This window comes from Myxocyprinus asiaticus, chromosome 26 (genome assembly GCF_019703515.2).
Source record: "Myxocyprinus asiaticus isolate MX2 ecotype Aquarium Trade chromosome 26, UBuf_Myxa_2, whole genome shotgun sequence".
NCBI lineage: Eukaryota > Metazoa > Chordata > Actinopteri > Cypriniformes > Catostomidae > Myxocyprinus > Myxocyprinus asiaticus.
Genome location: NC_059369.1, coordinates 21,064,265 through 21,085,000, shown reverse-complemented (window position 1 = coordinate 21,085,000; position 20,736 = coordinate 21,064,265). Strand labels below are relative to the sequence as shown.

The window sequence follows — 20,736 nt, the reverse complement described above, 5'->3', positions numbered from 1 at the left end:
CGGAGGCAACTGAGATTCATCCTCCGCCACCCGGATTGAGGCGAATCACTACGCGACCACGAGGACTTAAAAGCGCACTGGGAATTGGGCATCTAGTGCATCTAGAGCAATTGACTATACAGTTAAAAAAATAAATAAAAAAATAAATAAATGTTTGAAATTATCTGTCTTGACTAGTACTTTTCTGATACAACTGAAACTTTGTAATGCAGCACTTTTCATCATACTGTCACCTTAAGATGAATCGCTTTTGTTGTATCCTTCCTCATTTTGTTAGATGCTTTGGATAAAAGCATCTGCTAAATGAATAAATGTACTCCCATAGACACAAGAGAGTGTCCCGTGTGAACAGCCCCTTGCCCCTTCACTCTAGTCAAGAAGACTAGTTACTGAATGTTGTGTTTATAAAATAAGAGGAATTTTGTTTAAAACTTACAGGTACATAATTAACAGGCTGCTCATGACCAGCATAAAGCGGCTCACGCTGGAGTAGAAGTACACAATGCTCAGGAAGATACCCATTCGGGTTGCGGTGTACACCCAATCAAGCCAATCACGGTTCATGTCCTCCTCATCTTCCATCACTGGCCCACCCTGGGCATTCATTCGCAGATTCTGATTGGCACCCTCTGGGTTGATGAATGCAGGACCTGGGGCATTCTGATTGGCCGGCAGGTCATTGATGGGGCCCTGATTGGGTAAAGCTGCAGGTACAGCGGCTTGATGAGGGGCAACAGGGAGTGTGGAAGCAGCTGGAGGGGTGGCCATTGGAGTTGAGGTGGCAGCTGCCATAGCAGCATGACTGAAAGATAGACAACAGCATTTAAAACCCATTAAACATGGACAACATATCATATGGAAGTGCCTTCACAGGTTTAGCGCATCAAGCAAAATTGTCAATATATCTTTCCTGACTATATAGGGGGTACTTACTATTGCATGTAGTACTGGTGGGCGTACATCTGCTGCAACCACAGAAGCTGTTGTGGACTGTAGAGTGAGTAGGTGGGGAAAACTGGGTGGTCCATTGCAGCCGTTACAGGCCTGCCAATGAAGGACAAACATTTAATTAACTCTAGCTCAAAACGTTATACTCTGTAAGTACACAATATTAATACACCCTTCATATTTATAGCACTTATAATATTTAAGACAGAAACACACATGGATGTGCCGGTACTAGTGCCAGGCCATGCAGCAGTGGATGTGGCTTGACCTCGCTGTCTAAGGCCATCTGTAGAGGGTAAAGAGGTCACAGATGGTCTTGCAGAAACAGACTCTGTGCTTTGGCTAGCAGTAAGCAGTGAGGGCTGGGAACTCTGCTGCCCTGTAGCTGAGGTTATCTGCACCACAGATGAGAAAGAAATGTGATTATTAGCAGGAAAATAAGGGCATGTACATAATACACTTCACATACTCATCTGAAACTTGCTACAGGTTTTGGTTTATGCAAACATGCAGAGAGGAAATAAAAGAAAGCAGCTGTCTGCTGATATTTCCACTCAAATGAAACAGCAAAATCTTCACCTGAGAAACAGTGGCACATCTCAGTTTCACGAACACTGAACATACTTAGTAAATGTCTTTATCCAACTGAAATCATACCGGTCTGATTTTTTGCAAAGTTGGGCTAACAAACCTACATAATGCGACTTACACATTACACATTAAGCAGACCACAACAGGCCTTGGTGTTGTCTATGCGCACAGACAGCTTTTCTATCTCCCTACTAAAACACCAGTAAATAAGTCATAAAAACCGCATTATCAGAGCTACACGCAAACAGATGTGAATAATGATAAACATACTTTGGGTCTTGCTCCTAGCTGGGCAGACGACTGGGGTCTCAAAGCACACACCAAGTGAAGAGTGGCTTTGGTTTCTGGAGGTACCTGTAAAAGATAAAAAAAAAAAGGTAAAGCTTGTATCTGGACACAAAAGCAATGCACAAGCACAAACTACAAAACTAAATCTATATTGATGTGGTGTTAATTTTATTCCTTTGGAAAAAAAAAGAAAGTGCGTGATCATTTGTTTTTGAGGCGGCAAAGACATTTTACAATAGGAACTACCATTCTGCATAAGATAAAGCTGTGACATATTTAAACCACCTAACTGTTTTATTATTTTATCCAAATCTGTGTCATCGTTTAAGTCTATCATGTGACAGATGTTCTTTCAAATACACATCTCGCCTGGGGGGCCGTTGACTGTCTCTAGTTTGAGCAGCTTTGAAATTTGACTGACTGCAGCACATGGTAAAAGGGTCAGGCTGAGGATACAAAACAATTGTTCTGAGACGTGTCTGTGGGCCCACTCTTATGGTTCTAATAGGACCCTGCTCTGCTTAAAGTCCTGTTTTTGTGATCAGTAATCTGACCTTTGTGAATATCTGACAAACAAAACACATGGATAAGCCCAATTCATGCCCGTGTGAGTGATTTTTTTTTTTTTTTTTAATAGCGTTTGTCATATGCACCCTTCTCCCTGATGTTTACCACCATGCAACCTTTTACTTACTTTACACTATTTTTTTTTCCCCCTTTGACAAGTAGCAATAAATCTAACAGTGTTTTGCCAACCATGTCAAACAGCATTTTGCCAACCCTGTCATACAGCCTAGATCATCTTCATGCAAATATAAATAGAGCTATATTCATAATAATACTGTAATGTGATAATGGCACTCTGTGAAGAGTAGAGGTCAACCAATGATGAATTTTGACGATTGGGAAAACTAAGGTGGTGGAAAAGGCCGATAACTTTTTAAAATCGATTTATAGAATGATGAAAAATGTCTTAGTCTTTCCTTACTATGAAGGGCACAGACACTGAGGCTCCAAAATGAATAAAATCCCAAAAGCAGTTTACTGTGCAACCAACCAAAATCCCAATAATAATGAGAAAAATTAAGATTTGGTGTATAACACAGGACTTTAAACTATAAACAAGCCCAAAATACACCAGCGACTCTTATTTTGAAATCAAAGAGACTTCGCTACGTTACAATGTTTTATATGTAATGTGCTCTTCAAAAGGAGTTGGAAATATCGTAATTATACTAACGAGAAAAATTAAGATTTGGTATAAAACATTGGACTTTTAACTATAAACAAGCCCGAAATACACAGGTCTTTTATTTTGATATGACAGAGACTTGACTACGTTACAATGCTCTATTTGTAATGTGCCCTTCTAGTGGAATCAGAAATATCGTAATTACGAGTTCAGAGCACATAAATAATCAAGCAAAGTCATATTTACAAATCAGAAACTCAGAATTCTCGATGATACCCAAAGGCGTCAACATGAAAGATGATGGAAACCAATGATTTTTGCAAAATTATTTCAACTTCTGTATTTTATAAAATGTATTTGTTAAATATGACAGTCAACTAATGACTCACACTTCGTGGTTTATTTTAAACAAATTAACTAATAATTTGTTAGATACCATGTATAAATAAATAATTTATGATGTGTATAAGTGATGCAGGTTTATTAACTTATGTTTATTCACTGGTACAACAGTAAAAGAGCTTTTGCCATCGTTCAAAGTGTATTTGTTTAAGTTTGGCTTCTTCCGTATTTAGTTGTCCTATTGTCAACTATTGGCATAGAGTTTTGCCGATAAAGGATACTTCCAAAAAGCAACTGTTGGCACAGATTAATCAGTAAAACTGATATATCGGTCTAGCTCTAGTATGGAGCTCAGTTTTTGAAGTCACTTGTCAAATCTGAAATAAAATCTAAAATGTTCATATCTTAATGTTTATGTTTACTCACCTTAGAAAAAACATCTCTTATGTGCAGGTTGTCCAGAAGGAGCTTGCCCGAGTAAATGAGTCTTTGATCTTTCTCAGCCTGTAAGAAAGAGTCTACACGTCAGACAACACTCAAAAATTCTGTTATATTTACAATTACATTTAGTAGATGCTTTTATCCAAAGCGACTTACAAATGAGACACATAGCAAGCAATTTGTCATACAAAGTTTAACAACATCTGCAGTACAGGACTGCCAAGTTCTCACAGTAGCTGTAGTAAAGATGCTAGCACAAAAGAAAGGGACAGACAAGGAATTTTTTTTCTTTGTACATTGTGCATGTTAAGTGCAGTGGTAACAGATGTGTTTTCAGCTGGTTTTTGAATGTTGAGAAGGTAACAGCAGATCGTGTGGAGTTTGGAATTTCATTCCACCACAGAGGAGCAGAGAAAGTGAACGATCGTGAAATAGACTTTGAGCCTCTTTGTGATGGGACCACCAGGCACCGCTCATTCATAGACTGCAGAGAGCGAGTTGGAGCATAGAACTGAAGAAGTGAATTGAAGTAAGAGCGTTCGGTTCCATTGGCTGTCCTGAAAGCCAGAGTCAAAGCCTTGAATTTGATGCGGGCAGCTACAGGTAGCCAGTGGAGTGAAATCAAGAGTGGGGTGACATGAGCCCTTTTTGGCTGATTGAAGACCAGATGCACTGCTGCATTCTGGACCACAGGCAGTGGCTTAATTGTGTTAGCTGGAAGGCCAGCCAACATAGCGTTGCAGTAGTCCAGTCTTGAAATGACTAGAGCTTGGACCAGGAGCTGTGTAGCATATTCAGACAGGAAAAGTCTGATTTTCCTGATGTTGTAAAGTGCGAATCTGCAAGACGGGGCAGATGATGAGATGTGTGCAGTGAAATTAAGCTGGTCATCTACCACTACTCCCAGGTTCTGGGCTGTTCTGGTTGGTGTTGAACCAAGATGAAAAGTGAGGTTGTGAATGGGTTGGCTGGGATCACGAGAAGTTCTGTCTTGGCAAGGTTGAGCTGAAGGTGTCAAGAGGCTGAAATGTCCAAGAGGCAGGCAGAGATCCGAGTGAGACAGTAGGGTCATCAGGTTGGAACAACAGGTAGAGCTGCGCATCATCTGCGTAGCAGTAGGAAAAGCCATGTGCCTCAATGACTGGTCCCAGTGATGTTGTGTACATCGAAAAGAGGAGGGGTCCAAGCACTGATCCTTGAGGATCCCCAGTGGTCAGCTGGTGTGTCTTGGACACCTCTCCTCTCCAGGAGACCTTGAACAATCTGCCAGTGAGATATGACTCAAACCATCCAAGCGCAGGGTGGACAGGAGGATCTTGTAGTTCACTGTGTCGAAGGCAGCAGGCAAGTCAAGGAGGATGAGGACAGATGATATGGAGTTAGCTCTCGCCAGTCGCAGGGTTTCAGCTACTGACACTCTGTTGAGTGTCCTTTTATAAAGCCAGATTGTGTTATATGTGACACATACAACATATACTGTGATGTCTGTGTTATATGAAACGTTATGCATGTTTCATCGTTGAGGTGACAGGTATGAATTGTTGAAAGCCTTTTCACTTTGGGAGAAGATACACTGCATCAAATACATTGCAAGGGGAGATACTCTGTATCAAAGTTTGGCTAGCTTTCCGCAAACATTTTATTGATTTGCTTCCGTATAATGCAAACAATTACATACTAGATCTAGATCACATGATGACCACATGATAACTGTATGAAAGTAGTCAGGACACAGTGTACATATGCGTATTTTTTGAAAAGGGGTTGGAAATACGAGCTTATTTTGAATCTAGAATACTGTTAAAGTGTAATGACAGTGACAGTCAGTTATTTCAGTGTTCAGCCATGCGGGCTGTGCTGTGTGTTGAGGAATGCTGACGACCTGCTACTGTACTTATACACTGTACTTATTTATAGGATAAGAAACCAAATCCAAACCTACCGGGTTGTTGGGATAGACCTTCGAGAGGTGACATTTGAGATCCTTCACTGTCCAGTCCATGCGCACTCCTTCAATCAGCTGATCACCGTGAAACTGATTAGGCGTTTTAACGACCAGCGAGATCGTCTCTTTACCCGAGACCTTAGGATTTTCCATTTTTGCACCCAAAGCAACCCGTGCTATATTAAAACCCTTTAAAACAATGCTAGGAAAAGACTAGATCGATTCACGACTCGGTCAGGAGAAAGACAACCCTCGAGATCAGAGAAAGCGGTCCTGATTCAAGAAGTTTCTAGCTGCTCATAAGCCATGAAGTATTTGCGTGTGTTGTTTCCACTGTGGCCGCTTGTGATTGGCTGGGCCGCTCTTGTGTTCAGACGTGGAGCCTGTCCTGAAGCCCTACGCACTGCACATGCGCGGTGAGACCGAGTCCTCGGAAATGTTTTCACTTTGTGCAGTGTCGTGTTTGCGTCAGATGAAGATTATGTCACTCTCTTGGTACAGCTGTATAGTAAAGTGAGGTTGTTTTTCATGTTTTAATTTGTGCTATAAAGAATAAAATAATTGTCTTAGTCATAATAACAGACGTATTATTAATATAAGTTGTACTTTGTTAAATAATAGTAACTTTAAAATTGTTATTAACAAGAGAACAAGTCAATACATAAGTAATACTTTATTAAATATATTAAGTAACATTTTTAATCAAAAAGAGAACAAGTCTATACAAATTATAATTGTATTGTAAAATATATTGCTCTATAAGCAAATTGTTCAATTGTTGAATTAAGATAATAAGAATCAACAGAGATGTAACTTAATAAGTAGGCTTGTAATTAAACTTGAGTTATATATATAGAGAGAGAGAGAGAGAGAGAGAGAAAATTGACTAGTCTTTTGCTTTTATTTTTTGAAGAAAGTTCATATAACTAAAGCAGCAAACACTAATACAAGCCATTTAAAGGGATAGTTCACCCAAAAATACAAATTCTCTCATCATTTACTCACCCTCATGCCATCCCAGTTCTGTATGACTTTCTTTCTTCTGCTGAACACAAAGATTTTTAGAAGAATATTTGAGCTCTGTGTAGGTCCTCACAGTGTAAGTGAATGGTGACCAATTTTTTTTTAGCTCTGATAAGCACATAAGGCCGTGTGTCCACCAAAGTGTTTTTTCCTGACGCCAGCATATTTTTTTCAATTGTTTGCAATGGGAGCGCCACATATTTTAAAAGCCAGCAGCGTGACGAGGCGCTGATTGTTTATTCCACACTGAGCGCTGCATGCTTGACGTTTTTTTCTGGTCGCAGAGATTTGAAAAGTGTTCGACTTTGGGTAAAGCGCTGCACTTTTTACCCAGCCGTCCAGTCACAGTGGAGGAGGGGCGGGACAAATACCACACGACCAACTGTCACATCCTACTTGTACAACGACTGAACAACAATGGAGGAGAATTTTATATTGCTGGTCTCTGAGTATTCATGTCTGTACCAGAAGACATTCCTGGACTACCACAATATTAATATGAAAAATAATGCTTGGAGGAACATTACATGCTTCAGCCTTCCCTTCATCCAGAGCAAGGACCAGAGCAAGTACTCTACCTTGTGCCGACATTTTTACATTCAATACTCGTTGATAACACAAACTCTCTGCAAAATTAGGTACTTGCAACACATTACTTCCTTGGCTATTCCATATCATAGCAACCAAAGTGTCTCAGCTGAAAAACACTCCGCCACCAAAGCGCTCTCAAGCGCTCCCCAGAAGAAGCGCTCTCAAGCGCTTCCATTTTCAGAAGAACGCCCGGCATTTTCAGCTGGCAAAAAATGCCATGGGCTTTGGTGGACCCATGGCCTAAAGGCAGCATAAAAGTAATCCATATGACTCCAGTGGTTTAATCCATGTCTTCAAAAGATATATGATAAGTGTGGGTGAGAAACAGATCAATGTTTAAGTCCTTTTTTTACTATCAATCTCCACTTTCATGTTCATATTCTTCTTTTTTCTTTGGCGACTCGCATTCTTCGTGCATATCACCACTTACTAGGCAGGGAGAAGTTATATTAAAAAAGGACTTAAATATTGATCTGTTTGTCACTCACACATATCATATCGCGTCAGAAGACATGGATTTAGCCACTTGAGTCGAATGGATTACTTTTATGCTGCCTTTATGTGCTTTTTGAGCATCAAAGTTTTGGTCACCGTTCACTTGCATTGTAAGGACCTACAGAGCTGAAATATTCTTCTACAAATCTTTGTTTGTGTTCTGCTGAAATAAGAAAGTCATACACATATGGGATGGCATGAGGGTGAGTAAATGATGAGAGAAATTTCATTTTTGGAATAAGTGTTCCTTTAACATTATGGATTAAGAATTAAAGTTAAACCAAAGAGGACAAACACCCTTTGAAAAACACAACATGAAATTAAGTACATTGGTCATAATTTAACATTTTAATAAGTTGATTTTAACAATTTAACATTGACAAGCTAAGTTTATTTCTATTGGATGTAGGCATGTGAACAGTTTTGTCAGAAAAAGCTGCTGCTCACTGGCAGTACAGCGTCAGCACATTCTCCTGATTTCCTCTGACAAGAAGAACTGGAGGTCGAAGGTCACGGGACACAATTTCTAACCAAGCCATGTAGAGGGCACTTGGACATGCCCCTCTTCGTCCAACAGGCATGGTGCTGCCAAACAAAAAGTCACAGATGACAGGTGATGTCAGATATTTACACTGCTATTAGTTAAGCAATGTTTGATCACTGCTTCATTTGTCATGTATCTGAATGACGTTGTGACAACACATCCTATATATGAATAACACTTACACAACAATCAATGCAGCATCTCTTGAGTAATCTTGAATAACTTCATTCAGACGGATCTGTCGAAGGGACTGCACAAACAGGACACAAAATATTAAAAGTTCAAAAAAGAGATAATCAGAATTCATGGTCTTTGAAGAAAGTAAACCACCAGATCATTTAAAAATCATTCTAATCATAAATTACCTTTGCTTTGAACTTTTCCACCTCCTCATCAGACACCATCCAGGGACATTCCTTCGTTGTCTCGTCAGCTTCTTGATCATTCTTTTGAACTGCACTTACTCTATATGGAGCTATGAGATCTTCAAATCTCTTTATGCTGTTTCAATAATTGGGAGGGCAGAAATACATTGATGTTTAGGAACAGAAATTGATTCCAGCAATATAGTTCTAAAAAATATCATAAGACTAGTAGGTCAGTACAGAAAACTGTATCATGAATAGAGTTTAAAAGAGGTCAAGAGAGACCGTACTGCTCAGACTGTGGTTTTCCATTGATGTCAGGAAGGACTTGAATATCTTGGAAACCCAGACGGAACCTGGCAATCAGAGCTTTAAGCCTGTAATTGACACAGACACAAACTCTCTTTAATGTATTTTCTGTGGAAGAGACTTGGAAATGTGAAAAACGACAGTTGTTTCTATGCTAAATCACTGATTATTCATTTATAAATTACAAAATATGTGACAATATTTATTAAATAAACCATATTATAATATATCTAATGTACAGTATCTACATTATATATTAATTACTGATATATACTGTACATGCAATGTGTGTAAAACAGTATAATGTAAACTCAAGACAATGCATACTCTTGTTTCTGTTCCTCAATCTGCTGAACTTCACCTCCGACAAACACCCTCACTTTGCATCCGGCCCATCGCTTCTTACGGGTCAGGAGGTAAGGCACCAATAGTGTCAGACCTGACAATACACTCAATTATTAAGGGATAGGTCAACCAAAAATAAAAATTCTGTCATCATGTTACTTTTCCTCGTGTCGTTTCAAACCCGTATGACTTTCTTTCTCCCGTGGACCACAAAAGTAGATGTTAGGCAGAATGTTTGGGGACTTACAGCTTCAGTCACTATTCACTTTCATTGTATGGAAAAAAGATGCTTAGAAAGTGAATGGTGACTCACACTAACATTCTGCCTAACATCTACTTTTCTGTGCCACAAAACAACATGAGGGTGAGTTTTGGGTGAACTATCCCTCTAAGGCATGTTTTTCCACTATAAATTCTCACTTAAGTTAATAATGCAGTATTTCAATCTGGATCCATAGGAAATCAATAAAACTCACCCCCGTCATCAGAGAGCCAATAAACATCGATGGTCTTCTTGCCCTGTCTAGACTGAAACACAGTGGCAGGCTGAGACATGGCCATCAGTGTCTCAGGATCCACTGCAACACAAGTGATAAAAGAGGGCAAATGTTTTGGAAGGAGTCTTCACATTGTACCTAACCTGACATAAATTCACACTATTTGAAGGTTTGGATACATACATGATGTGTCAATTGTTTGTGTGGTAGTAGAAGTGGAGGTCCTGGTGTCAAGTACCTGTTCAGTGGGTGTCTCAAACCCTAGATTCACTACAGTGAAGGAAGAATTTAGTCTACAGTTGATGCTTTTAGAGGGTCATAAATCAGGGCATTGCACATAAATAGTGTAAGCAGAAAACAAGAAAAGCAGAGTTTTGAAACAGTCCTAACCATGTGCCTGCATTGTTCGACATATATCAAGACCCTCCTTCATCCGAAGGACACAAACACCATATTGCAGGTCAAATGCATCGCTGAAAACATATGGATTAAACCAATAAAGATGTCCAAACGCTCAAGATTAGGGGAGACCAAATGTAAAAGTTTAAGTCTCTCCCATTAACAAACTCTCAATGTCTATGGTGGTTACGGCCCTGAATTATACTGTCACATGCCTTTAGAGATTTTCTAAAACAATTCAACATTGACGGAGCAATGCAAACAATATACATACTGCAAAATTCCAATATAGTTTTCTAAGTTGCTCCGTTGTCCTTTACGCCAGTTCTTCTTAAATCCCATCACTAAGATATTAGGCTTCATCCGACCCAATCCCGTACTCTGGAAGAGAAACACCACCACAAACGGACATTACTAGATATTCAGGCTCAGAAAAGTAAAATAAACAATATTTCTTTTGAACTAATAATGTGGTAGAATGTCAGGCATGATGCATTATGGGACGTGGGTGACCTGGAGCAACATCTGTACACCATAGCGAAGGTCATCAGCCACTACAGTGTGGTAGAAGGACTTAATGCGGCGCTTGTTTAGCCAGTTTAAGTGAGTACTGCTATTGGCCGAGTCTACAGCACCAGGCGAGGGTCCCTCCTGTTAATAAGACACAGTAATTTAAAGAGACAGTTCAGGAGAAAAGGTAAAAAGTAAAAGTTTTTACACATAATAAAGTATTCCTTTATTTGCTGAAAAGCTGGGAAAAGAGATAAATATACCCTTGGTGTGCATGAGAAACAACCTTAAAGAATAAAAATTGGTTCCAAATTTAACGGGATAGTTCACCAAAAAGGAAAATTCTCTTATCATTTACTCACCCTTATGCCATCCCAGATGTATATGACTTTCTTTCTTCTGCAGAATACAAACAAATATTTTTAGAAGAATATATCAGCTCTATAGGTCCATACAATGCAAGTGAATTGTGGCCAGAACTTTGAATGTCTAAATAGTATATAAAGGCAGTATAAAAATAATCCATAAAACTACAGTGGTTAAATACATGTCTTGATAAGTCATGGAGTGGTGTGGGTGAGAAACAGATCAATATTTAAGTAATATTTTACTATAACTCTCCATTTTCACTTTCACATTCTCCTTCTTTTGTTTTTGGCGATTGTATTCTTCATGCGTATCACCACCTACTGGGCAGGATTTAAATGTTAATCTGTTTCTCACCCGCACCTATCATATCGCTTCTGAAGACATGGATTTAACCACTGGAGTCATATGGATTACTTTTATGCTGACTTTGTGCTTTTTGGAGATTCAAAGTTCTGGCCACCATTAATTTGCATTGAATAGACCAACAAAGCTGAGATATTCTTCAAAAAAAATCTTCCTTTGTGTTCTGCTGAAAACAGATAATCATACACATCTAGAATGACATTAGGGTGAGTAAATGATGAGAGAATTGTAATTTTTTGGGTGAACAATCCCTTAAATGCTGGTTTCCTACACCTTTTGTCAAAAAAATGTCTGACTTTTCAAGTTGTTCGTGATTACTGAATACTAGTACTAGCAAAGAACAATATTTTAGAGCTGAGCATAACTAGAAAATGTTTTATTTTAATTTTCCATTATTTTCCAGGCCTGAAAAACATTATAATTTTAAAATTCCCTCATATTTTCAGGTTTTCAATGACTGTGCCACTGTTCTAATGGCTGCATGAAACGGTTCTATTGGTAGACTCACTGTAATGACATTTGCACATATCATCAGGCTCTGGTTCTTGGTGAAGCTGCTGATAAAATCCACCAGGGAAGGACGCATAGAGGGTGGTCCAGTGAGAACAAGACACTGTGGTCTGAGAGAAAGAACAGATGGAAAAAATAGGGCACATGATGAAATGATGAGAATGAATGATCGAGAGTAGCAAAAGAGAGAAGAGGATAAACACATGGAACACATGAGCAAAGCCCAATGGAAAAACAAACAACAACATGGAAAGAACAAAAGATACAGTTATTTACCTATAATTCTTAATATGGTCTTCAACTTGGTTGAGACCTACACAGTGAGATAGCGCCATGTTGTACGAGCTGGCTTGCATTGACGAGCCCCAGTTGACATCTGCAATGCATAAACACAATAAAGCCATAAAGTTCTTGCTAAAAAGTCATGCTCTGAACATAGGTTGAAAGCCTGGCTTTTTATACACATTAAGGTTAAGATGCCTGCTTGAAATGATGAGTGAAGTCATAAACAGTGTGCTTCATATGATCATTATTTCTGTCAAAAACTTGTGTCCACAAGCTATAAAGAGCTTGTTGATGTCTTACCAGGTTTCTTATACAGCACATATCCCAGCAGGAAGATGATTATGCCAATGGCTATGAGAGCAGCCCACCAGGTTAGGAGAAACATGATGATTACAGACACTACAGCTCCAAGCAAAGACAGCCACTTGCTGTAGAATCGAAAAGTTGGACGCCAACCTGCCCACATACAAGGAAAAGGAGAAAAACTTTAGAGTGTGTCAATAAGAATACGGCTATTTTGAGACTTGTGAATTGCCGATAGCATGTAGATTGGTATGTTTTAATGATGCTAATGGCTGCAACAAAATGTTGCATTCTTGCCGCAAATCACACCTTGTTTGCATTTGTCTTGTAATCTCAATAAAACAAACCTGCGGTGGCTTTGCATGGTTAAAAAAGTGGTTAAAGAGCATTATTAACCACAAAGACATTAAGAGTTGTAAATAGGCTATTAAATCGTAAGCTGTTAGCTTAACCCATTTTTGTTCGATGTTTGAGCTCACCTGGTGAGTTAGTGATGGAGGCATGAAAGCAACTGAAGTTGATGAGGGCATAAGAGCAGAGGAAGAAGTTGGAGATGATGGGAGCAATGGTGTTGAGCTCAGCTGAAATACATATGAGAACAATTGTATGTAGGGACATTTCTTTAATAGACAATAAACATTTGATTTTGAGGCCCATTAAAAACTTGCATGGGTAAGGATTTACTGTATGTATTATGGCTTACCAATAAGAATGAAGCATATAGCGATGATGTAGGTTAGCAGGTAGCTTCTCAATGGCTCATTATTCTTCCCATAACCCTTCCCGAAAAATCCAATGCCTGGATACAGGTTGTCTTTGCAAAGGCACTGTAGGGAGACGAGGCATTGAAGAAAGAAAGGAGGGAAGATATGTGAGAAGAATGTTTCATTTAATTATCCCAATGTTCACATCAAAAACACACAGTTTGCTGTAAGAAATAAGGGGTTTTGTGTTGAATGAAGATGTTCAGGGGCTCATTTATTACCTGAAACACTTTAGGGGCAGACACCAGACATGCCAGGGCTGAGGAAAGAGTGGCTCCAAAAATGCCAGCAGTGATCAAAGGAGCAAAAGCCGACACCATGCTTATACTCTGAAGTGATATAAGACAGAAGAACATACTGTATATGTTCCTGTTTGTATGAGGCTGTTGAAATGGGGGGTTTTGACCTTTTTTCCAACTTTTAATTGACAAAATAGTGGAGTTAGAAGTGGGGAATGTGATCTGGGAATGGTGCAAGACAGATTCCAACCTGTGTTGCCCACATGAGCACAAGCAACGTATCATTGCATGTGTGCTTAAGCTCCAGTGACATATTTGATCATGCTCCATTAAACTGTAATAACACATTGTTGACAAAGCACTACTCATTGACCATTTAGATATGCCGGTTACCTGATAATTATTGCTGATTCCAAAAGGGCAGGTCCTGTTGGTAATACATTCACTGAAGTTCCAGCCATAGTTGCAGCCCACACCCAAGCAGTCCCCTGACAGAGACGACACGGTGTCATTCAAACAACCAGAAGCATCACGCACTACACAGGAGCCTGAAACACAATTCAATAGCACAGCAACGGGGAAAGAACCGTTGTTAGTGTTAATGGATATCATAAATTGAAGTTAATGGGATATAATGGGATAATTGTTTTGGTAGACACTTCCGATACTCACCAATGGTAGCTGAGATTATGAGGTAAGACAAAGTGGTCCAAAAAATAGCCAGCATTGTACCACGGGGTATAGCAATATTGGGGTCCTGTGGGAAGTAGTTTGTGTGATTACAACTTTTTGAGGCTTGATTTTCTACAAATAAATATGCTTAATAACATGTTTTATTTTGAGACTGGAAGCTAAACTTGCCTTCAGATCTCCAGAGATATTAGCCCCCGCAAGGATGCCTGTAGCTGAGGGGAAGAAGATGGAAAACATGCCAAAGAAACTGCCCTCCGGTCCACGCCAGCCGGGCACAAAGTTTTCCGCAAAAATATCGGCTATCGCACACAAACAGAGACACTTGGCTGTGTAATATGACAAGCACTGAGAAAATGAGGATGAAGTGTACAGTACTGTGCAAAAGTTTTAGGCAGTTGTGAAAAATGTTGCATAGTGAGGATTTCTTCAAAAATAATGCAATAAATAGTTTTCATTGATCAATTAATGTCATACAAATTACAGTAAACATAAAAAAAGCTAAATCAATATTTAGATAACCTTTGCCTTCAAAACAGCACTAATTCTCCTAGGTACACCAGGACACAGTTTTTCTTGGTTGTTGGCAGACAGGATGTTCCAAGCTTCTTGGAGAATTCGCCACAGTTCTTCTATCTATTTAGGCTGTCTCAATTGCTTCTGTCTCTTTATGTAATCCCAGACTGACTCGAAGTTCAGTGGTGGGCACTCTGGGGGCCATGCCATCTGTTGCAGGGCTCCCTGTTCTTCTATTCTATTCTTATCTATTTGCAAAAGGATTGTCTAAAATGTATATTTCTCATTGACACACTAAACCTGAAGATATAAATAACCATTTTAGGACAAATGCTTTTGTGAAACATATTATGTGCCTAAGACATTTGCACAGTACTGTATTTAGTAGCATGTTTTTGGGAAAACATCAACTGCATTGCTTTCTGACCTCTGTAGCTGAAAAAACCTTTGGCTTGCTTCTGTGGAGATGCTGGTATGATGGTACCCACAGTGTAACTGGCAAAGGAGACCATTATGACAAAGAAGAACAAGACCTGGGCCTGGGAGAGGAACAGAACCGGGCGCAAGCTATGTGTCACTTTGCTTGAATTGATCAAAAGCTGGAATTATTCGTGTAATTAGGTGAAATCGCTTGATTTGAGAAACAAACCTTGGACTCCCATTCCATTCCAGCCATTGAGATAGCCAACAGGCAGGTGACAGTGATCACTCCAATGATACGGATATCATTAAGTTGGTCTACCATGCTAACTTCACTCTCCTGTTTTGGGGTTAGAGATGAATTCAGTTTCATTGTGTCAAAAATAATTCAGTTTCAGTTCAGACATGAGCGGTCAGTCAACTTTCTGTGTACTCTCACATAATGGCAAGATCACTAATGAGATTGCTTTAATCAGCTGTCTTCTAGACAGCAATGACATTAAATGGAGATGAAATGGAGTCCTCTGCTTCTTAGAATTTTATATTATTTATTTATTGTGAAAAAGACCTTTGAAATCTCACACGTCTCTTAAAGAGTTTCAGAAGAGATCTCAACAATGTCAGAAAATGTGCTATAATGCTAATGTCTGCCATCTAAAGGCATAGATATTAAATGAAACATTACTGGTAGCTCCAGTAAGTGAGTTAAGAAAGAGGAACCTCTGAGCAATAAAAATATTCATCTGGGCTGTTTGCTGGTCCATATCACCCACCTGCATAAGAGCCTGCACTGTTTCTGCAAAGCCCACAGTGTGCATGGCCACAGCCACTGCATTAGCAAAAGCAAATATAAGCCCAATTGAACCTCCGAGCTCTGGGCCCAAGCTACGAGAGATCAGGAAATATGTTCCACCTGGGGGAAGAAATAAAAAGGATGTGAACTGATTGCAGATTAGAGGTGGAATCATGAAGAGAAGTCTGATAAGGGCTTAAAGGTTTTACTCCTGAAGAAATTAATTGTAATTTTGAAACATATGTATAAGATAATGACCACTCACATGTGATGAAGACTCCAGTCCTATCAGTAACCTTATAAAAGCTGCTTTATTCTACATGTAGAGGGTCCCCTCACAGGGGCAGCCATGTTAGTAACCACCCTGTTATTGAACACTTTACAAGTGAAAAGTGAATATCTACAATGGTAACTGAAAACTACTGTGTTTGAATGCCCCTAGGTGTCAGTGTAAGTCCATGTATACAAAAAATTACTGAGTGCACCTTTAAACACAAATAATTAATTACAGCAGGGGTTCATCAAAAAAAGGTTGAGAACCACTGAACTACAGTATGTTAGTCAAGTCCACTCAGCACATACAGTACCTGTCAAAAATGTGGACACTTGACAGAATTTGTTTCCTATGATCTTAAATCTTTTGATCTAAAAGGCTTATGCTTAAAAGCTTGAAATTAATTTTGTAATGAAATATAAACTGTGCCTACAGCACAGCTGTAATCGAAGCAAAAGGTGGCAGCTTTGAAGAAGATAAAAGATGTAACATGTTTTTGGTAATTACATGATGCCAACACTTCCATTTGTGGTATTACATATGTAAGGGCAGCCAGCTGGTACAAAGCTGTGTGGTATGTGTAAACCTCACTCCCCTGACCTCAAGAGGCACACTAACGACTGATGCTAGAGGCTGTAGCCTTTACACTCCTTGTTAGCGCACCTGCCTCCCATGCCGGCAACAGCCGGTTCAAATCCTGCTCGGAGTCGGTCGAGCAGGACCGTTTACATCTAGTTTTGATGACTGTACATTTATTATTTATAAATGTAGAAAATAGTAATTATAGTAAACTTTTGACTGGTGGTGTACATATGTTATCCTGTCTTTACCTCCTTTAACCTTTCCATTAGTGGCAATTGCTGATGTGGACAGGCCAGTGATGCCCGTTATAGAGGAGGACACCAAGATTATAATCCAAGTAAGACCTTTGAATTTAGGGGAAGAAACATGTTCACTTTAATAAGGACACATGCTGAAACATTGACTTACCAGTATATCACAGCAAAATACTGCTTCACAACAGCCCTAAGGGTTTATCACAAAAATCACGCAAAACATTTACATAAAAAAACAACACCACACTAAAAGAGGTAAGATCAAACAAGATAACAACAGAGACTGACATACCAATCCCAGCCTGAGCTGTTATCCAGGGAAGCCTCAGGTACAGAATAACTCCCCAGATATTCAGCATACAGCGAATCTACAGGGATTAAAAAATACAGTAGCTGTGTTGGAGTAGCAGAAGATCTATCAATGCTTTGTGTTTGGCTTGGGGTATAGTTTTACCCATATGCAGTGAGTTTTAAATACTGATACCACTGGTGTAAATGCTACTATTTTGCATTTTTCTAAATGAATAAGAAAAATTGCTTTACAAATTATCAGCAATAAAATTTGAGCAAAAGGTGGATTGAATAGTTGACATGAATTTCAGGATTTCTTCATATTTGCCATGTCCTCCTTTTGCTTTAAAGACAGCACGTACTTGAGCTGGCTCGAGCTCCACAAGTTTGTGCAAAATCTGATCCATGTTATCCAGCATAATTTGAGAATTTTTCAAAGAGCATTTTGTGTTCATCAATGGAGGCGAGGAAATATAGTCAATGTGACTAATTTTCTTACATTCGATTTGTGACCTAGGACTAGTGCAGAATCTGAAATATTTCTTCTTCCTTTTAATTTTTTCATAATCCTGAAACTATTTATTTCCTGGTTTAAATTAGATTTCAATCCCAGATTATCAATTTTGGACTCAGACATTTGAACCCCACTGTAATGTAATTCAGACCTCATGAAGCATGTTACTGATAACCTTAAAGGTCAACCATCTTACCATGACTCCCTGAGCCCATCCAAAGCGAGCTGGTTCTGGAGGAGGTTCTGCAGGTTCATCTTCCTCTGGGCTCTGTTTGTCCACACTCGTCTCCTCATACAGAGGAGGTGGAGATGGGTCATCCTGGAAGAAAATGTAAATAAGCTCAAGGAAAAGCATGATATTTTTTTTAAATACTGTTATTGATACCATATTAGTGTGTTCTAATAGTTTGAATGAATTCAGAATAGTAAATTGGTTCATATTATTAGCAATCCAACATTTATTTTCTTTGTATTAGGAAGATCTATCACTGAAATACGTTGGCATTACAGCATTGCTTTAATATGTATCAGTTCATTTATCAAGTGCAATTTCTAATTTTATACTGTAAAATTGTTTCATGAATTTCCTACCTGACGGTTGGAGTGAAGCTGAAAGAGAGAAGGTCTTGATTTCCTTGCTCTCCCAAAAACCTCTGTGTTAGTATAGAAGTCATAACTTGGTGGGGTATCCAACGTGTCATATCCAGAAAAGACCCCAGAGCTGCGTGAGGCCACGCTTTCAGTATCATTACTACTACATCCCCCCAAACTGAATTTACGGTAGTCTCCATTGCTCTGTCCCGAAGAGACCGAGAACTGACTTCTGTTGGTTGTGAGGTTCATTCCTTCATTGGCCTGTGGACGATCTTCACCATAAGTGAATTAACAGACGTCTGAGTAAAGCTAGGGGTTGATTCGGAGGGTTATATTATACCTGAGCCAGAAGGAACCTCTTTTGACTGTTTAATTAGTGTGAGAACATATTCAGGAACTTTTTTTAACGGTCATTAATTCTTAAGTGTTGCTGTAGGGCCTTTAGCTTGTACTGGGGCTTGTAAACATCATCAGAACATGTAATGACTAAGATCTTTGGTAACATATCCTTGAAAGAGGTTCTCAAGGACAGCTGCATTTTTTAAGAGTGAGTCCTGCATGTCATTTATGTGTATCTCAAGAGACTGACAATGAGCACTTTATTTAATATACTATGGAAAACATATAGTCAGCTTGTATGATTGATCAAATTATTGAAATACTGTATTACTATAACTTAGGTAATTGCTTTTTTGGCCAGATAGTGATCAGGCTTAAGCATGAGAGCTCAAACTTTCTGAACAATGAAATGTAAATATTTGTTGAGATACAAGCTAAAGTTATATAAACCATATATGGACAAATGGTCCATGGAGAAATATGTTGACCAAGATAGTATATTCGTCTTGATCAGTGAATTTTCCAAGCCATGACCTTCATTTAGCTGCTTCAAACCACCATGACAAGCTCACGGTGGTTCCAAATGAAAGACTTTGGCCTTGAGCAATGACTGATCATTGCTGTAGCAGTTCCTCATTAACTGAAAGACTAATGTCCGCCAGTGCATGTGACCCAGGGAGCAACATTGGGTAAAGTAATTATTTCTGCAAAAATAATGGAAGCCCCAAAGGTGGAGCCTTTTAGGTGTAATTAGTGCAAATCCTGCAAATGTACCCACAAGTGCTCTCATTTGAAGTAGATTTTTTTATTAATTTTCTATTATTAGAGACAGAGTTTAAGCAGAAAACCAATTACTAAATGGTCATCTTGAAATCCTTATGTCTGAGGGGATCTGTCATAAGGACTTTAAGACTGTATGAAGCGTTTTAAACTGAAATGTAAATGAATCTACTGTATGTTATACTGCTGAATGTTTACATTAATTTAAAGTAATATTTAATTACACCAAAAGAATGTCGATTTAAACAGATTTTAAAAAATATTATTATTCCAAAGTCTGAGACCACATTAAAATATCTGGGATTCAAAATCTAATTTAAACCTACAAATAAGCAAAAATTTTAAACAAGAAACGTTGACATAACATTAAGAAGACATATTTGGGATTCGGCACTATTTCCAGGTCACTAATCAAATGTAAGCAAATTTGTGACATGTTAAGTCCTTTAAAACTTCATGTTTCCAAATTTCCACTAAAGCACCTTGATAGCATTTGGGAACAAACCAAATCCTAAGGCCACATCCACACTAATCAGTTTTGTTTTTTCGTTTTCTGAGGTCATCGTTTTCCAAGTATGCGGCATTGGAGTGTTTTCGAAACGCTCTGTTTTCAGTGGTGGGGATCACCTCTCTTGTATGGATGGATCAATGCATTTTCAAACGAAAATTTAGTGTGAATGTAGCTTTAGAAATTTTTAATTGAACTTTTCACTCAAATTGTTGTGCTGATATATAATTTGTAAGGAAATAATGCATTAAATTTGAAATATGACAAATAGAAAATTTTTCTTGGACCCCACTGTAGGCCTATACATACTGGAATATACTGTACAATTTTCTGCCTCACAAAGATATTAACATGAGAAACTTCATTTTGGTGGTGCAAATGTTTTATTTCAAAGAACCATTGCCATGATTTTAAAGGACTTTTATATATGCTGTACACATGTACAGTATCAGCTACAACATTAAAACCACCTGCCTAATATTGTGTAGGTCCCCCTCGTGCCGCCAAAACAGCGCTAACCCGC

The 20,736-nt window shown here is 38.8% G+C and overlaps 2 protein-coding genes and 1 long non-coding RNA gene across 3 annotated transcripts in view; 1 reads left to right on the top strand and 2 right to left on the bottom strand.

Moving 5' to 3' along the window:
- LOC127417398 (homocysteine-responsive endoplasmic reticulum-resident ubiquitin-like domain member 1 protein) overlaps positions 1-6,060 on the bottom strand; it is a 10,760-nt gene extending 4,700 nt beyond the window's left edge. Inside the window, exons 1-6 of the mRNA XM_051657430.1 lie at positions 5,745-6,060; positions 3,788-3,865; positions 1,810-1,893; positions 1,165-1,343; positions 934-1,044; positions 437-802 (exon numbers count right to left, since the gene is read on the bottom strand). Coding sequence (XP_051513390.1) covers positions 437-802; positions 934-1,044; positions 1,165-1,343; positions 1,810-1,893; positions 3,788-3,865; positions 5,745-5,900 — 974 coding nt within the window. The 5' untranslated portion in view covers positions 5,901-6,060. The remainder of the gene's footprint in view (positions 1-436; positions 803-933; positions 1,045-1,164; positions 1,344-1,809; positions 1,894-3,787; positions 3,866-5,744) is intronic.
- A 145-nt stretch (positions 6,061-6,205) lies between these two features.
- LOC127417401 (uncharacterized) lies at positions 6,206-12,782 on the top strand. The gene is made up of 3 exons (XR_007893270.1): positions 6,206-6,260; positions 8,266-8,469; positions 12,656-12,782. It is a non-coding gene; the product is annotated as an uncharacterized LOC127417401 (long non-coding RNA).
- On the bottom strand, positions 6,406-20,718 carry LOC127417389 (solute carrier family 12 member 3-like). The gene is made up of 26 exons (XM_051657410.1): positions 18,584-20,718; positions 18,189-18,311; positions 17,480-17,555; positions 17,182-17,277; positions 16,058-16,197; positions 15,514-15,624; positions 15,292-15,403; positions 14,520-14,650; positions 14,331-14,415; positions 14,052-14,206; positions 13,641-13,748; positions 13,359-13,482; positions 13,135-13,236; positions 12,653-12,808; positions 12,344-12,443; positions 12,066-12,177; positions 10,829-10,966; positions 10,590-10,696; positions 10,307-10,389; positions 10,100-10,186; positions 9,896-9,997; positions 9,402-9,513; positions 9,056-9,142; positions 8,766-8,901; positions 8,583-8,650; positions 6,406-8,441 (listed from the first exon to the last, which is right to left on the bottom strand). Exons 1-26 carry the CDS (start codon positions 18,833-18,835, stop codon positions 8,300-8,302), a joined length of 3,045 nt encoding a protein of 1,014 aa, XP_051513370.1. The 5' UTR covers positions 18,836-20,718; the 3' UTR covers positions 6,406-8,299.
- Positions 20,719-20,736: the final 18 nt, after the last annotated feature.

Bases quoted from the DNA above. Each gene is read 5' to 3' on its own strand.
- LOC127417389 (XM_051657410.1), bottom strand. From the start codon at position 18,835: ATGAACCTCACAACCAACAGAAGTCAGTTCTCGGTCTCTTCGGGACAG. The intron at 14,416-14,519 runs GCAAGTTTAGCT...TACTTCCCACAG, and splicing joins ATATCTCTGGAGATCTGAAG to GACCCCAATATTGCTATACC. The intron at 12,809-13,134 runs GTGAGCTCAAAC...GTATGTGGGCAG, and splicing joins CTCCATCACTAACTCACCAG to GTTGGCGTCCAACTTTTCGA.